We start from the raw sequence: 18,838 nt of genomic DNA on the forward strand, positions 1-18,838 counted from the left end.
CTGTGCGTGATATCTGCATATTAATTTTGCGCGATCCAGGCCGTGTCCAGCGACACCTTTGGAAATCGTACCGACATTCATTAAGGGGATCCCCGGGTAGCCATCTGGTCTAAAGAGCTCGACTTTACCAATCATTGCCATCTCAGCTCTGTCCGCGTGGGTTCGAGTCTCGGGCTCGACCGATGTGGATGTGTGAGAAAGCTGTCAGCAGCTTCTAGTGGGTCGGTGGCTCTCACTGTTCTTTTCCCGGTTTCTTTCTCCACCAGTTATACTGGCCACTAAATATAGGTTATCTGAGAATGGCGTTAAACCCCAACACAATAGCATTCATTAAAGATTGAGTATGTATTAATTACAATTTGATATAGACCTAAAAGTGGAATATATGAGATAGACATTTGTGCTAAATTTCTTACGCTACATGTAGTGTACCTTTGAAGAACCGTGTCAGTTCTTAAAGAGGTCACAGCAGAAATGAGAGAAGTGTCCGTCAGTGTCAGTTCTTAAAGAGGTCACAGCAGAAATGAGAGAAGTGTCCATCCTTTTATTGTTAATTGTAGTAAGTATAGTATGTATCGGATAATTGTAAACAGCGATACGAGAGTGAGTGTTTAAAACCTGAACTTTGACGAACCATTTGATTTTCATTATCTGTATGTACATGTATCTTCAGATTACACTATGGAACATGACATTTGCAACAAAGAATTAGTACTGTGTTTTCGTGCATGCGAGCGCACCCGGGAGGGAGAAAGAGAAAGAGGTTTAATTACTTCTTCTTGATTTTCTTTTTATCGTAAATTTGTTTGTACTCGTTGCTTTTTGGTATTTCTATTTCTATTTTGTACTTCAGATTTCACGTGGATGAAATAAAGATTATTATGACGACGACAACGATGATGATGTTTCCAAGTCATCGTTTCTGTGCCAGTAAATGCACATTTTGTGTATGTAACCTGTGAAATCTCCATGGTGCCAAAGGGTGTCGAAGCTAGAGCCAAAAATACATTTTTCATTAGCGTACATCATCATGTTGCAGGAGTTAGAGTGAAGGACAGACGAACATTCCGATGGACCAAGAAAGGCGATCACAATATCCCACCGCTGTTTATAAATCATTGCGATAAATATATTTTAGTTTTGAATGTAATAACGCCGTCGTTAAATTCTGGAATAAGATAGATATTTGGCTCAAAAAAAGATAAAGACATTGTTAAATTTAAATAAATGAATAACTGATAACTGACTAAGTAGATGAAACAGTGCATGAAAGCAGAAATTTAGAAATGAAGGAAGGAAGGAAAGAGGAAACAATATAATTAAATCATGAAGAAAAAAAGACAAACGGATGGACTCTGACATGAATAATATATTTATCATACTGATGAAAATATTTCAAATAATAAAATAAAAACATGGAATTTTTGAGAGGATGAATGAATTAATAAATTAAACACAAGTCCGTCACAAAATTCTTGTAAAAGGAATAATTATAGGTTACACACATGCAAACATATAAACAACTAAAATGCTGCCTTTCTGATGCTATATATGCCATGAATGTTGTTAAATCAGCTTCGTAATTTTGACATGCGTGAAAAGACACAAGACACGTCTAAATATTGTCAAGCTTACTGAAGTTGAGTTATAAGTACGGACTGGATCAAATACAATTTAAATTTTTAATTCTGAAGCTTAAATTGAAGCGATTGTTTCCATACACTGAAAGCCATCGACACCGTCATTCAACATGTTATACAGATGCCGAAATCCGAAAGTGAAGTTCTGACATCATTAGTGGAGGCACAGAAATCTGACGTTTTATCAGTAAAGTACGATGAAATCTCTGACAACACGAACTCACCATTATCAGTACTATAAATTAACACAAGGAGTGCAAGCGTGACCCCAGCCTCCGCTCGATTCAACTTTTGACACGCGTCTTTTATCGCTTCAGAATCGCCAAAAGACTGAAAAGCTTTATTGATCAAACGTCAGATTCCTGTGGTGGAAGTAAGCCGGTACGGCCAGGTACGCCTTAAGACATTTATTCCCGATCCCGCCGTACCGGAACAAACGGGGTCGTAACCATACCGGTAAGAGTTAAAATCTACTTGCACCACTGCAGGACGTTAAGATCACTTCGGAAACAAGGCAACTTGTCCAAGTTCCGTTATTGGTTTTATTATCCAGGCTAGTTGTACTGTAGTCATATCTATGTGTGGATCTACCTACAATGAGTTACAACTACATTACATTTTATTCTCACTTGGGTATCTGCTCGTGTGCCGAAGAATTCAAGGTGCTGATTTAAATGTGACACTCATACGATGAACTTTTATAACACTCCTTCCATGTCATTTGACAATAATTGAACACATGACCTAAGCCCGGATAGGAGAGTCATTTTGTAAACAACTATACGCATTTTATATCATATTAACATAATATATTATTTTCAATATAATTGTCACCTGTGTGGCCTGCATAAACAAATCGTTTTCCAGCGTTATTCCGTATGCAGGATCGGAAAGAGCGATCACGGGTCCTGTGGTATGAAGCACCTGGGCCTCTCCTAGTTCTTGTTCAAACAAAAAATTTCTTTTATAAAATTAAAAAGTGTTGTTCGGTCCGGCCCCCCCCCCCCCCTTAAGGGTCATGGCCCCGGGGATAGCCTATATCTTCGGTTGCCTTCCCTCTTGTGTCCTCAACCTAAATTTTTATAATCTTATTGCACACATGTATTGTATATAGAATTCTTTCTTTCGTCTCATACACAATTCATCATAAATGTGCGCTAGCGCAAGGATATTTAACTTTTTTTCAAATGTTTTTAGTTTATCCCCCCCCCCCCTTTATAGATAACGGCTGCATTAATCGTTATGATCAGAGAGTAAAGTCTGTGATGGTAAAGAGTGCAGTAACTGGTATATAGGTCAGGTAAATGTACAAGACTGACATACATACCTTTCCTCTACCTTGATTAGAGACACAGAAAGATATTGACATGATACGAACAAGAGAGCATTAGCGAATGTTGGAAAGAAAGTAGGTCCCCTCATTGAAACAGCCGATGGTGAAACAGGTAATGTTGGAATAATGGAATGTTGTTGAGGCAGATTTGAAGTAAATATTAATGAAAGAAAGGATACAATGTTTGAGCTATCTTGATCGTCAGATGTAAGATCTGAATTGTTACTTCCATTCTATATCCTCAATCATGGCGTCATCTCAAGCTTAATTCTTCTGTATCAATGAGTATTCTTTTCTTCTCGAAAAGACTGTACATGTAATAAATTCAGCCACTTACACATTTTAATGTACTTCAAAGCGAACTACGAGTTATTGTCATTTTTAACAAATCTCTGATTTGTTATTAACTATTTTATAGAATTAATAAGCGGAGTATACGGCTATGCAAGGATAGGAACTAAAAAAAGAATTTCATACATTCTCCCAATTACCGGTTTCTGCTTCCAAAATATTTCATTAAACATGTATTATTTATTCTAATCCAATGTATATTAAGAAGTTGACAAACGTTATGAGCTACGTACTGTCACTGTCTTTCTCCTTTACTTGGGCGCCAAATCTCTGTCTCTGTCTGTCTGTCTATCTCATTCTCTATCACACAGAGACAAACACACACACTACTGAATCGTCGGGTATATACGTTTAAACTCCTTGGTTACAGAACGATTCAAATTTGTCAGGCTGTACACTAAAATGCAATTCTTTTATACCCCAATGCATACAAAAGATCTATAATGTTTATGAAATATATTTTTGTGGATAATAACCATTTTAATTTTTATGTGTGACAACAATTAAACCCCACCCCAATTAATTAACCCCAAATATTTCTCTCCGACAAGATTGTAACAGATGGATCGGGACTCAAGCACAGGAAGAAAGTACTTCGACTACATTGTGGTCGGCTGTGGTGGGATAGGAAGCGCTGCCCTCTACTGGCTGTCAAAAAGGGTACAGAATAGTAAGTACTATCCGTATAACATGGGTGATTGTCGTACTATAGATCTCCAACATTGAAGTGGAAAATTGAGAAACATACAAGAGGAAGACCGATTCTCTTTGTAACATTTTCCCATAATACAAAAAATACATATAGTTCACAGAATAAATATAACTAGAGATAACGCCATATTGCTGTGGCATCATAGTAGACTGGTGAGTAATTTGTACACGTCAGTATGCTATGATGTTGAGGAACTCGTAGCCAAAAAGAGCACGTCTCTTCTCAAAATAGTAAGAGTACAATCATAGGTCAACGTACATATCTTCTTATTAGGACCGTTATATATGCAATGGTTCGCAGAAAGTCAAAATGGCGGAGCATAAAGATTTGTCAATATATGTATCTTCATACTATGGTTCATAAACAACAATGCAAGACAGTTTTCCTCAACAGATCATGTCTTTGCTCTGTATTTAGCTTCGGGACAAGAAGGGCAATAACTCTTAAAAAATTTGAGTTAGCAAAGTGGTCTGTAGGTATGTGTAAGGATGACTATACTATTGACCTAGGTTTATCATACTCCATCAAAAACTGCGGCGTTAGATTTGCTAACGAATTTATGTGCCAAACGGACGGACGGACACTAGGATTTCTATATTTCTCAGCCTGTAAAGATTGGAGTATAACAGTATATATGGAACATCAACATAAACGAACGAACGAGTATCTCAGACGTTTTTAAAAGGAAAAAAATAAAGCTTTTCAGAGTACAAAACATTTCTTCTTTTTTTCCATAATACTGAAAGGCAAGGCACTTACTGCTAAGTAATTGTTCAATGAATGCCTTATTCACACTATACCCTGTAGATACATTGTTCCATCTTCTGTTATCTCGTTTAAGGGATGATGCCGGAGCACTTGCCATTCATTGTTTGATAGTTAGTGTACAATGATTACAGTTTAAACCTCTTGTGTGCTTTCATTATTAGTTAAGAGATTTTAACTAATGATTTGTTTTTCCCCCGAAAGGTGTTCTTGGAATCGAACAATTCAGCCTAGGTCATGCAAACGGAGGTTCCCAGGATCACTCCAGGATCATGTAAGTTCTGAGGAATACATTAGAGAATGATCTAAATGCCTCGTTTTCGTTTTATACTGCAAGGAAACGCTTTGGGATAAGTAGAACATTGACATAATCAGAATCAAATATTTAGTTTTTCGTTGGATTTTTATTCAAGTGTCAGGATTTGTAGTAATAATAAGGGAATGCAACAGAGTCGCGAGGTATGACTGGAGCTCTCATGTTCTAAGTAATTATGGTCCCGTTTTATTTTTATGTTTTAGTTTTCCCGTACAGTTTGCCAAAATTAAATAAATACAAATAAATAAATCAATCAATAAACAAACAAACAAACAAGCAATGAAACCCTTATCTGACTTCGTGTAGTCAAATCTTCATGATAGGGTTATTGATTTGAAATATAAGCAGGACAATTATCGAAATCTTTTAAACTATAAAGCAATATTGCATGCAAATATCATTACTTTAACTCCAATGTGACAGCTTTCTTTTTTTTTTAAACTTATACTGTGTAACAGAAGAATGGCGTACCACGATGATGCCTACACCAGGTTGACCCCTGACACGTACAAAGCGTAAGTACACTGGGTATATCCACTGGTATATCCCACCAAGAACTTTATTCCATTAAATTGCTGAGCTATTAAGCGATGAACACATTGTGGCATGAATGCACTACACTTTTTGTATAAAATATTACTTTGATATTTTCCAGCAATTGTATACAGTTTTGTGTGTGGTTGAAACATAACAATAAGGATAAAATATTTTAAATTTCCATTACGTACAAGAGACAGTTGATGATAAATATCATGAATTAGTCCCAAATGCAAAATAACGTGTATTAAAGCGATGTAGTGTTATGGTATTCGAATACTTTTGGTGACGGTTTAGAACACGCAGAATAATATTTCTGTACAATATTAATTCTATCATTAGAAGTCCGAAACGAATTATATTTTCTATTGTTTTTATTTATTGACTTTATTACCACAGACACATTACTATGCCAGGTTTGCGAGATTGGAATCGTTCTTAATAAATTATAATTTAATAAAAGTGTAAAGTATTCATAATTACAAATAAAAATAGTTTGAGATTTACAGATAGGCAGAGATTGTTGGAAAATGAGCATTTATCATCTTATTACATGTATCTAAAGTTTTTAGAAGAGCGAGAAAGCGTTCGCCGTGTGTTCGGATACATATACATAAAATTAGCCGTCTCCACAGTCATGTACATGTTGAACCATTTGTACATGAAGATAAATGTAAACGTCTCTATATCTGCTTTTCGACGTGTCTACTCTCTATCTCTGCTATATATGTATATATATATATATATATATATATATATATATATATATATATATATATATATATATATATATATAGTGTGTGTGTGTGTGTGTGTGTGTGTGTGTGTGTGTGCAATACAAGTCATATGGCAAATAATAATGTTTCCATCCTTACTGGATCTCTAGAGATCATACTTTATCATGGGAGTAATTTAATAACTAACAACACACAGTGCACAGTGTATACTAACCATAGCGCTTTGAAAGCCCAAGGGTAGCTTTGTCAAAGACAAGTGCATAGTAATCTTAGGGTTTTGAGAACCTACCGGTCCCTTCGATAAATGAAAGTGCAGACTGATTTTAGTGTTTTAAGAACCTAAGTTTTTTTTGTGTCCAAGTCAAAATGTAATCTAACCCTAGCGCTTTGATAACCTACGTGTCCCTGTGTTAAACGGAAAGTGTATACTAACCTTAGCTCGTTTAGAATCTACGAGTCCATTCGACATTGGCAAAGTGTATACTATAACCTTAGTGGGTCCTGAATATATGTGTCCATTTTTTATTGACATTGACAAGGTGTATACCAGCCACAGCGGGTCCTGAATCTATGTGTCGATTCGACACTGGCAAAGTGTATACTAACCTTGGCGGGTCCTGAATCTACGTGTCCATTCAACATTGGCAAAGTGTATACTAACCTTAGCGGGTCCTGAATCTACGTGTCCATTCAACATTGGCAAAGTGTATACTAACCTTAGCGAGTCCTGAATCTACGTGTCCATTCAACATTGGCAAAGTGTATACTAACCTTAGCGGGTCATGAATCTACGTGTCCATTCGACATTGGCAAAGTGTATACTAACCTTAGCGAGTCCTGAATCTACGTGTCCATTCGACATTAGCAAAGTGTATACTAACCTTAGCGGGTCCTGAATCTACGTGTCCATTCGACATTGGCAAAGTGTAAACTAACCTTTATCAAAGGCATATTTTATACTAACCTGAACGTTTTAAGAATTATGTGGGTTCCTTTGTCAAACGCAAAAACTATGATGAAGACAAAACAAAATACAACTATCAATACGGAAAGAAATCGCAAAAATACGAACCCGTACATGCTGCTTTCTTGATTGTTTAATTATGTACAAAAAATAAATTCCTACATTTATAAAAGAGCTATCATATTTCTCTTCTAAACGTTAGATGCTTCATAATCGATAGATCGAACGGCGAGGAGTGACCAGATTGGCTAAGTCTGTTCAACTGCGTCGATCATACTTTTCTTGCAGACTGACAATATTCCATCCCAGGAGTTCTCCAGTAAAAGAACTTTTTCAAGTAGACAACAGTAGTGAAGGGGGGCACTTTACCGTCAATGGGAATTAGCATTAAAAACACCCCTGGGCAAGATTACCGTCAAAGGAAATTTAACATGGAGAAAAATCGTGGGTCAGATTACCGTCAAGGGAAATTAACATGGAGAAAAAAAAAATCGTGGGGCAGTTTAGCGTCAAAGGAAATTAAACAGGGTGGGCCTTTATAGCGTCAAGGGAAATTGAACATGGGATTTTTTTATATATTTTTTAAAAAAAAAAAATAAAATATAAAAAAGGGGTAGGCAATGGAAAGGCTATCTCTTTTCGAGAAATATGGCTGGCCCTGAAAAGGGCCTTTGGGTTTATGTTAATGTATTCATTAACATAAAGGGCACCGTATTGGTCTTCTTCTTGTCCTTAGGCTGCGTCTCACTGTTGGTCCGTAAACCAGCACTCTTTTCAGGCATCCTTGTCTTTCAACGTAGATCCTACGTATCCACAGGCTGGTGTTTGTCCTGTGGACAACGGTCCACTTGGATCGGACATACATGAGCAAGTCTGTCCAAAACATCATGGAAGACACAAGGGTGGATGACTCAACTGTGGTCCACATCTTGAAGCGACGAGAACAGGTGAATCAATGCAGTGAACTGCGCTTATTTATAGGCAGAGGTAGGATTGAAACGGATTGAGTTCATTCACCAATCCGAACACGCGTTACAAAATTCAGTCAGCCCGCATCCAATCCGAAGAGAGCAGTCTGTGACGTCTGTTGGTCTATATAGATTCGCTAGCGCTTGTGTGCAGTCAATCTATGCGACAGTGATTCAACATGACGGAAACTCAGAAAACGATCCATTGGGCTGCACCAACAGGGGAGACTGCCCAAGGGAACCCGGACTTACTTTCAGAAGAGGTGAATTGGGATTTTGTGGATTTTCTCTCCTCGCAAGAATTTGTTCCGGAACCTGCGTTACCTTCTTCATTACCGCAAGTGGAGAATTTTAGACAGAGACAGAAAGAAGAATTGGAGAAATTTATACAACGACAAAAGGAAGCGGAACAAGCTTTTCTCCTACAGCAACAGCAAGAAGAAGAGGTAAGAAAAAAACAACAGCAGCAACAGCAAGAAGAAGTAGCAGCAAAGAAACAAGAGGGTGAAAATCAAACGGTCACGGTACTGTTGGACATTTTAGCGGAGTTAAGAAGTCTGAAACAAATGTATCAGACTTCTTTATTACGACCGAAGAGAATACGACCTTCCCGAGCTAAACACGTTAACCCTGTGACTAAGCCTACCGTACCACCCTTAGTGATTTCAACCCAATCATTATCATCATCATCAACATTACGCAGTCCAGAAGTAGGCCTTGGCCGTGGCAAAGGCTTAAGGCAGTTAAAGTTGATTGCTTAAACTCACCCCTTCACCATGAAGAAAAAGGCCCTTTTCAGGGCCACCCACATTTCTCGAAAAGAAATACAATTTCAATTTGCCAATAACTCAAAAAAAACCCCACCTATTTTACCCTTATAGTACGTGTCTGTGTATGAGTGCGTGAGTGTACGTTCTTATTTTAAAATCAAAACTCAAAGACACTTACCTTATATCATTAATTTATTCTTTTATCCATTTTTTACAATCCAATTCACAATTCACAACACAACACTTTAATAAAAAGTTCATTGACTTCTTCTTTCTCCTTGTTTGGTCTCTCTGTTTTTTAAATTTCTTCACTGTCTTTTCCTCATTATCTTCCCTTCTTCTTTTCTTCTTCTCCTGTTTCTTTGCCTCTTGTAAATAGAATTGTCTTCTTTCTTCCTCTTCTTCCTCTGAAGAATCCCTCTCTTCTTCCAAAGAATCCCTCTCTTCTTCTGAAGAATCCCTTTTTTCTTCTGACTCCTCTTGTTTCTTTTTTGGGCAATCTGGAGACCAATGTCCTTTTTCTTTACAATAATAACAGGTATCTTGACTTTTGTCTTTTTTAGTCCCTGTTTTTTTTTTTTTTTTTTGACGGTCTGGACATTCTGAAGATCAATGCCCTTTCTTCTGACAGATATAGCAAGTATCTTGACTTTTATCTCGAAAGGAAGGAGAGTAGTCCGTAGGCTGGTCTCAAGAGAATTTTCTAATGACCCCTCGCAAAGCTCTGACGAAACGTTCCATCTGGTTAGTCTCTTCCATCGTTGTGCTCGGCTTGAGAGTGAAATGAATAGTGAAAGGACAAGACACACACCCTTTTATATACGCTGGTCTGCCATGACTATAAATTAGTCTATGGTGTTTAAACTTGAGTCATTTGACGTTTTTCACTCAAGATGAAACGATCCCATTCATTCGAGAAGAAAGAAGAAGAAAGTAAGAGGCAGAAACGTGATCTATCGCCTCGTACCAGAGCTGAAATCTTGGCACAAATTCATGCCAGTGATTTTGAAGAGGACATGAGTGAACCAGAATCCGAACCCTCTAAACCAAATTCACCACCCTTAGTTAACCCTGAAAAGTACTATTCCATTCGAGAGACGGAAAAGCGCTCCTCTAGAAAATTTAGAACCACGGCTTACAAATACACGGTGAAGTTTAAAGATTTCAAGGCTGAAGTGCCGTTAGAGAAAGCAGACGTGTTCATCACTGGGGTGTGGGATTCTTTGCTCACAGCACTCAAGCGACAATGTCAACCCAAAGAAGACGATCGCTTGAGACTTTCCATACAACACGACGGTTTGAAATCCCCTGTTTGGATCGAGTTTAGCACCCCTGCAGAATTGACTGCTTCCAAAGTCATGGACAAGATTCAACACGTGCAACAATCTAATGACCAGTTTGACATCACCGATGGTAAAGCCACACTGGACATGACCCACGTCTCTCCTCCTCAAGGGACTGGACGCAAAAAGATGTTATTGGTGGACGACCTTCGCAACACCAAAACAAGTCTCGTCCGAATTCGCAACCCTCATGACCAGATGTATTTAGCCCGTGCCATCGTGGTGGGACGAACCTATGCCAACAAGAACGACACGGCAGAATGGAAAAGAACCTGGAACACTATTCAACAATCGGACCGAGCCAAACAACGAAACGAAGCAGAACTCCTGTTGCAACAAGCTGGCCTGTCCAAAGACACACCCTGTGGCATTCCTGAGATGCAAAAATTGCAAGATGTCCTAGCTCCACGATACACCTTGAAAGTGCACCATCAAGAAGTGCGCGGACCTCTATTGTTTCGAGGGCAAGACTTTAAGGACGGAAAATACATTCATGTCTATTATCACGATGACCATTTCGATACGATTACCACTATCACTGGATTCCTGGGATACAGTTATTACTGTGAGAAATGTGACCATGGTTATAACAATCGAGAGCAACACAAGCATTGTGGATCGAAATGCACAGGATGTTTGGCCTCTTCACCCTGTCTGAGCGAAGAACCAGTGCCTTGTTCAACTTGTCTGCGCACGTTTGTCAGCCCTACCTGTTACCAACAACATTTGAAGACGCAAGGTTCACAGAAGAAATGCGCTTGTCAACTGCTGAGATTGTGCTCTACGTGTGAACAAGTCATACGTACCAATAATACCAAGGCACACGTATGTTCAGGAAAGAAAAAATGTCACATTTGTCATCACATCGTGGACTTGGAACACCAATGTTACGTGCAAAAATACCAACCCCCACCAGAGAAAGAGGACGGTCACAAGAAGAAAGGCAATTTCATCTTTTTCGATTTCGAATGCATGCAAGAGACTGGCATTCACATTCCTAATTTCTGCGTGGCTCATCGAGCGTGCGAGAAGTGCATTCAAGAACCTATCTTCAGTCATTGCCCTCACTGCAGCAAGATTCCCGGAGGGCGTGAAAAAATCTTTCGGAGCCGAACACGTTAGCCGATTTTGCCCAATGGGTCTTAGACCCCGTCGACAAGACGTGGAGCCAAGAGGACATCGAACGTTACGGAGATTGTCATCGTCATGCCACGGTGATGGCTCACAATTTCTCCGGATACGATGGACAGTTTCTTTTGAGGTACTATACGGAACAAGGCACCGAGCGTCCTAAAGTGACTTTGAACGGAGCCAAAATCATTTTCATGCAAGTGGGACAAGTACAGTTTAAAGATTCGATGAGCTATTTGGCCATACCTTTGAGTCGAATGCCTAAAACGTTTGGAATGACAGAAATGGCTAAAGGGTACTTTCCACACTTTTTCAATACGGAAGCCAATCATCACGCCGTTCTACCCCATTTACCTGAGGCTCACTATTACGACCCCGACAACATGCGTACCGAACAACGAGAAGCTTTCTACGCTTGGTACCAGGCTCACGCCTCGGACCCGTTCGACTTTCAGGAAGAAATGCTAAAGTATTGTCGTTCCGACGTGGACATTTTACGGCGTTGCTGTGGAAAATTTCGAGAACTGTTCATGGAACACGGAGGGGTCGATCCTTTGAAAGAAGCTTGCACCATTGCCAAAGCGTGTTCCTTAGTGTATCGACAACGATTCATGCCTGAAAACACCGTGGCTGTCATCAGTCCTCAAACGACCCACTATGTCAAACGTCAATACTCGGTCAAAGCCCTACGTTGGTTACATTACTTGTGCGACAAGGAAGACAAGTGGATTCAGCATGCCCGCAACGGAGGGGGCGAAAAGACCATCGGAACGTATTCGGTCGATGGCTGGGACTTAGAAAACCCCAAGATCGTGTACGAGTTTAACGGTTGCTTATTTCACGAATGTCCCGTCTGTTACCCTGACCGTGGCACCAAAAATCAGTTTTTGCAACGAACCATGGAAGACTTGTACCAGGACACTTGTCAGCGGCGCCTAAAGTTAGAACAGCAAGGATACCAAGTGGTGGAAATGTGGGAACACGAGTACGATCACCGTATGAAAACCGATCCCGAGTTTAAACGCCTCGTGGAAAGTTACCAGTTCATGGACCCGCTGAACCCGAGGGATAGTTTGTACGGAGGAAGGACCAATGCCACCTGTTTGCTGTACCAAGCCGACGAAGAGAAAGGAGAAGAAATCAAATACTTGGACGTGTGTTCGCTGTATCCCTACGTGTGCAAATATTGTCGCTTTCCTGTAGGGCACCCGCAATTGTTAACGGAACACATCGACCTGAAAAACATTCGACAATACGAAGGCTTGATCAAGTGTAAAGTTTTGCCTCCCACGAACCTATACCATCCCGTCTTACCTCACCATTGTCAAGGCAAACTGATGTTTCCCTTGTGCCGTACTTGTGCCGAAAGTGCAACCAAGACCAACCTTGTCAGCACAGCCAGGAAGAACGGGCCTTGACGGGAACCTGGGTCAGCGTAGAATTGTTCAAAGCTATGGACATGGGATACCAACTGCTAGAAGTGTACGAAATTTGCCACTTTCCCAAGACACAACAGTACCACAAGGGTGACCCTACTCAGAAAGGCATTTTCGCAGACTACGTGGATGCCTTTTTGAAACTGAAGCAAGAAGCCAGCGGCTATCCTTCCTGGTGTCACACTCCCGAAGACCAAATACAATTCAAAGAGAAATACTACGAACAAGAAGGCATCACTTTAGACCACATCGAGAAAAACGAAGGCAGGCGATCGTTTGCCAAAGTGATGTTAAATTGCTTGTGGGGTAAAATGGCACAACGACCGTGTTTACCCAAGACGGAATATTTGACAGAACCTTCCCGCTACTTCTAGATGATTCACGACAAAACCAAATACATGAAACACGTGGACGTCGTTCGAGAGAATTTGATCTTGGTCAATTACGAAGAAGATCTGGACTTTGTACAAGACGACCCTTTTGGAAATGTCATCATTGCGGCTTACGTGACAGCCCATGCTCGCTTAAAATTGTACGAAGCTTTAGAACTGTTAGAAGAACGCGTCCTGTACTTTGACACGGACAGTTGCATTTACATCCATCACCCGATTCAACATCACCCTAACATCGAAGGAGACCGTTTAGGAGCCTGGACAGACGAGCATCCCGACGACAAGATTCTAAGTTTCGTCAGTGGTGGTCCCAAAAATTACGGCTACGAATACCGGGACAAACAAGGAGAAGTGCACACGACGTGCAAAGTGAAAGGACTGACTCTGAATTATCGTACCAGTCGAGTGGTCAATTTTGGGATATTGAAAGAAGCCTTGCAATCGAGAGAGGATGGAAACTTTAAAGTGACCACCTATCAACCCAACAAGATTGTACGTTTACCCACTCATCACATCGTCAGTCGGCCCTTGGAAAAAGTCTATCAAATCGTGTACCAGAAGCGAGTGCGACTTCCCAATCATTTCACCTTACCGTATGGACACGTTGGTATAAAACATTGGTTGTAAGAGGATAGTTACCCCACCAGAAAGATGACTTCGCCACAGCAAGAATCGAGTGAGAAACCCGATGAGAACTCCAAGTTCAAACCCTACCATTTTCCAGTCTTCTTACCTGACTATTGTGATTGTGCCCGTCGATTGGACACGTTTCAGAAATGGCCTACGGATAGGGAAGGATTACCTTCTTCGCATGTTTTAGCTAGAACAGGATTTGTCTACTTGGGACCTGAGTCAGGATTGGGATACGAGGTACAGTGTTTCGCCTGCGGACTGAAGTTACGAATGGATCTATGTATCTATAAAGATTCAGCTATTCTGGAACATACTCGATGGTCTCCGCACTGCCCTTACCTTTCTATGGCCTTTCCACCCATTACACTACGGTACAATGTTGACGGTACCTTAGAGACGGTACCTTCCAGAACAGGACATAAAAAACGTAAAAAAGGAAAGATGTACAAGCTGGAGACTGCATTGCGACTAGTATAAAAAGGGGGCTATGGTCAAGATCGATAGTTCATTGGGACTACCAAGACCGAGCGAACAAGATGAATACTTTGAAAGAGACATCGTTCCAGTTTGGGGATTGTAAAAAAGTTGTATCTTCCTCTAGTGTGACTAATACTGGATGGATAAGACCCATGCATTGCGACGGAAAATGTCCGGAAGGAAACTGCGATTGTCCATGTGGTTACCATTGTAATTGCGTAACGGAGTTTGCAGACGAGTGCGATTGTGAGCCTTGCGATGGGACCGATGCTGTACGTTGTGACCTGAGCGATGCCGTAAAGCATCATGGGAACTTTAGTATCCCTACCCCTATCATGGAAAGTGATGCTGTGCGTGTCAAACCTGAGGGATGCGAAAGTGATGCCGCTCGTCCTCTTGGACATTTTACTGGGTTTCGTTTTAAAGGGGAATGTTCACCTTCACGTTTACCTCCCTACGAATGTCATCCAGCCCTGAGCAAACTCCTGTTCCTGTCACCCAACCCTCATCGAAACGAACCTGTGAAAAACGAATATTCGTTTCCTGTGCGTTTGTCGGAATACTGCGACTTTGAAAATCGTCTTCAATCGTTCAAAGGAAAATGGCCAAAGTATCTGGGAGGACCGACCCCCGAAGAATTAGCCAGAGCCGGATTTTTCTACTTGGGCGAAGGAGATAAAGTCAAGTGCTTCAGTTGCGGTGTGTCACTTCACCACTGGGAACCGCAAGATTCGGCCTACGTAGAACATGCTCGATGGTCACCGAATTGTCATTACTTACCTTTAGTGGGACCGAGACATTGAAGTAACTTCTTACCATAATAATCTGTTCATGGATACTTTACAAGAGAACATTCGTGCTTTGCCTGTGGAGTTGAGAGAACGCATTTACCGAGAGCTGGTCAAAATACAAGTGAAACGTAAAGAACAATTGCATCCGTTACGTCACCGGTGTTTGAACCACTGGTACCTGAAGGCTATACAAGGATTGATTCATCTGAAAGTGTTCCATCGGACAGACATTGATCAACGATCCTCTAGTTTTAAAAAGGATTGGTTTGGTATGGACGATTCTACCTACATCATTGTAAACGTACTGCATCGAATTCCAGAGGAAGAGTTAACGAATTACCAACATCTTGAACACAATGTCAACTTAGTGAAAGAGGAAACTTCTGAACGAATTGTAATGTGTAGATTAGTGACTCAACGATTTAAATTCGACACTGAAGTAAAACCATGTTTGTGCAAAGAGTACATTTCTTGTGTCAGACCAAAGAGGATTTAGTATGACCTATTCATGGATACTTTGCTAGAGAACATTCGTGCTTTGCCTGTGGAGTTGAGAGAACGCATTTACCGAGAACTGATCAAAATACAAGTGAAACGCAAACTCAAAGTGATTCGTCCGTTTTTAAATTATGCTATGTTCCAAAGTACAAGAAGACTGATTATGAGTGGATATTACATTAGGCACAAAGTTAAACGAGGCTATTGGCCACCACCCAACGATTCCAAAAACAGTGTATATACTTATGGATACTTTACAAGAGAACATTTTGGGCTTGCCTGAGGAGTTGAGAGAATGAATTTACCGAGAGCTGGTGAAAATACAAGTGAAACGTAAAGAACAATTGCATCCGTTACGTCACCAGATTTTTAACCACTGGTACCTGAATGGTATAAGAGGACTGATTCGTCAGAAATTTTTTCACTGGTCAGACCTTGTTGAACACTTTCAGTATATGAATGATGATGATGGGCCAGACGTTCGTAATTTTGGTTACTTGCAGATTCACTTATTGCAACGTATTGAGGAAGACGAGTTAAAGGATTACCAACATTTGTTACATGGAATCTGCTTAGAAAAAGACGAAACATCTAGACAAACTCTGACGTTTCAGTTACAGTATGTAACATTTAAATTCCCTACTGGAGAACGAACGTGTTTGGTTAGAAATTACCTTTATTGCTTCCGAAACAAAGACACTATAAAATCAAGTTGCCATGCCACGGATTATGTCACATATCATTCAACAGATTCTGTGGAAGGAACTCAGTGACCATATTCAAACCGTGGATCATTACCATCGATTATTACAAGAACTGTATCCATTGAATTTGGGACGACAAGTGGTGTGTGTCTTAGTGACTTGTTTTCTGGGATTTCGTTTACCAGCCGATTCTTTGTGGACTCTTTACGATCAGTATTTACCATACCTCCATGGCCTTAATTGGTCACGAAAAACTCCTTTTGCTCAAAGCCTTGCGATTTCATCTGGATACTTCTCGACCTCAACAGGAAAAAAAGATTCGTCAACTTTTAGCTACCCAAGACGTGTATGACGATGTGTGTGTAGCTTGTGACTTACATCCCCATTGGACAGATGTCCGTGCCTGGAAAGAATGGGGTTTTGAGGCTTGGACCCAAGAAGTGGCCCAGTATGCACGAGAGTTGTTCAAGGAAAAAAGTTACTTTTCAACCCGTGTTAGTGACGGTGCCAGAAGAACCCGTCACCCAGGACAGGACTGTCGTGGACAGACCTGAAAGAGCCTTTCGGGAGGACACATGTGTGACCTTACCCCCCTACTATAGAACTGGTTAGAACATTACGCAAAACATGTTGTACAGACACTTGTGTTTATTCCACGTTCATAGTTATCATGTGCCTTTTATTCTTGTACTTAAGCCTTTGGCTTTTATGTATTTTTGTCTTTCGTATTCATGTTTGAAAAAAAAAACATTCAATAAACGTGTTCTGAAAAAGTATATAAACTCTTGTCTTGTTTGTTTTTTCGTGTCACAAGTGACATTTCTCACACCATGGCTACCTCTGCTGTCTCTGCTCCCTCTTCCTCTACTGTCAAAGTCATCGACGAACACTTAGATCGTGCCAGTTGGGAGGCTTTGTATCTTCGCCATCCCTTTAACATGCTCATTGCTGGACCTAGCGGTTCAGGCAAAACCGAATTCGTCAAACGTTTGATCGAACATAAACATCATTTGATCGATCGGCCACCTCAACGGATCGTGTGGTGTTACAAAGAGTGGCAATCGGCGTACAGCCTCTTGCGAGAAAGTCAAGGCGATTCCATCGTGTTTGTGGAAGGCATTCCTAAAGAAGACGACGGCATCGTCTCTAACTCCCGTCAAACCCATTTGGTCATTTTCGACGACATGTTAGGAGAAGACGAAGAAGAAATTAAACTGTGGTTCACGCGCAAAGGGCATCACCGTAATGCCAGTGTCGTTTACATCACCCAAAATTTGTTTCAACAAAGTAAAGCCCATAGCACCATCAGTCTCAATGCGCATTACGTGGTCTTGTTTAAAAGCCCTCGAGATAAATCGCAAGTGCAAGTCTTAGCCAAACAGTTAGGAACGCCTTGGCTGACTCAGGCGTACGACGGTGCCACTCAAACGCCACACGCCTATTTACTCGTCGATTTGAAACCTACGACTCCCGAGGATTTGCGATTTCGTACCCACTTGTTTCACCACTGGTGCCAAGACGGAGGGCCTGTCCTGTACACGTCTCCGTCCTCGACTTCATTTCACTCCACATAAAAAAATCTATAAAAACCTCAGACCCTTTTTCGTCTGTCTCACTCTCAGTGCGAACATGACGTCCCTTCAGTCGCATCTTCCCGTCAAATTGATTCGTGCCTTGTATGGCATCAGTCGAGAAAAAGATCCACAAACACGAGCTCGTGTCTTAGAAGCTAGTCTCAAAGAAGTCTTACGATGGTTCACGGTGACGGCACGTCAAATACTCCAAGGAATCATTCAGATTCCTCATCAAACCCAACGCTTTTTCGATCGAAACAAAGTCGCTTTGGTCCAACTGGCCGATCCCCGCATCGACACTCAAACCAAAAAACAAATCATTTTGAAACCTGGAGGGAGCGGTACTCTAGGAGGGGTCATCATTCGCTCACTCGTAAGATGGGATCCTAATGCCCCCAAAGTTATCCCCAAGACAAAAGTCCAACGAAGCCCCAAGAAGAAAAAGAAAAAGACCAGGTCCCCAAGAAGAATAACTTCTCCAGTGGCAGGACCCTCCTCTTACCAGACACCACCACCCCGGAAAAAGAAAAGAAACCCCCAGAAAAAGAAACAGAGAAAAAGTCCCCAGAAAAAGAAAAGTCTACAGACGAAAACTAGTCGCAAGAGAGGCACTTCGGCCAGGACACGACCTTACACTCGCAAACTACGACCTGCCACGGCAGTGACTGCGTCTCCAGCATCCTCACGTTTGTCCACTTCTCCGTTGATGACACCAGGAACTGAAGAGTACTTGGAGACGTTGATCACACCAAGAACTTCTCCGTTG

The 18,838-nt window shown here is 40.9% G+C and overlaps 1 protein-coding gene across 1 annotated transcript in view; it reads left to right on the forward strand.

Annotated features, from left to right (window-relative positions):
- The first annotated feature begins 2,937 nt into the window (after nucleotides 1-2,937).
- Nucleotides 2,938-18,838, forward strand: part of LOC149806342 (uncharacterized) — a 37,400-nt gene continuing 21,499 nt past the window's right edge. The window contains exons 1-4 of the mRNA XM_089951798.1: nucleotides 2,938-3,085; nucleotides 3,876-3,994; nucleotides 5,006-5,075; nucleotides 5,576-5,632. Of these exons, the coding sequence (XP_089807924.1) occupies nucleotides 3,886-3,994; nucleotides 5,006-5,075; nucleotides 5,576-5,632 (236 nt within the window). The 5' untranslated portion in view covers nucleotides 2,938-3,085; nucleotides 3,876-3,885. The remainder of the gene's footprint in view (nucleotides 3,086-3,875; nucleotides 3,995-5,005; nucleotides 5,076-5,575; nucleotides 5,633-18,838) is intronic.

The sequence above is a fragment of the Sinohyriopsis cumingii genome, chromosome 1, assembly GCF_028554795.1.
Source record: "Sinohyriopsis cumingii isolate HCF-2022 chromosome 1, ASM2855479v2, whole genome shotgun sequence".
Classification (NCBI taxonomy): domain Eukaryota; kingdom Metazoa; phylum Mollusca; class Bivalvia; order Unionida; family Unionidae; genus Sinohyriopsis; species Sinohyriopsis cumingii.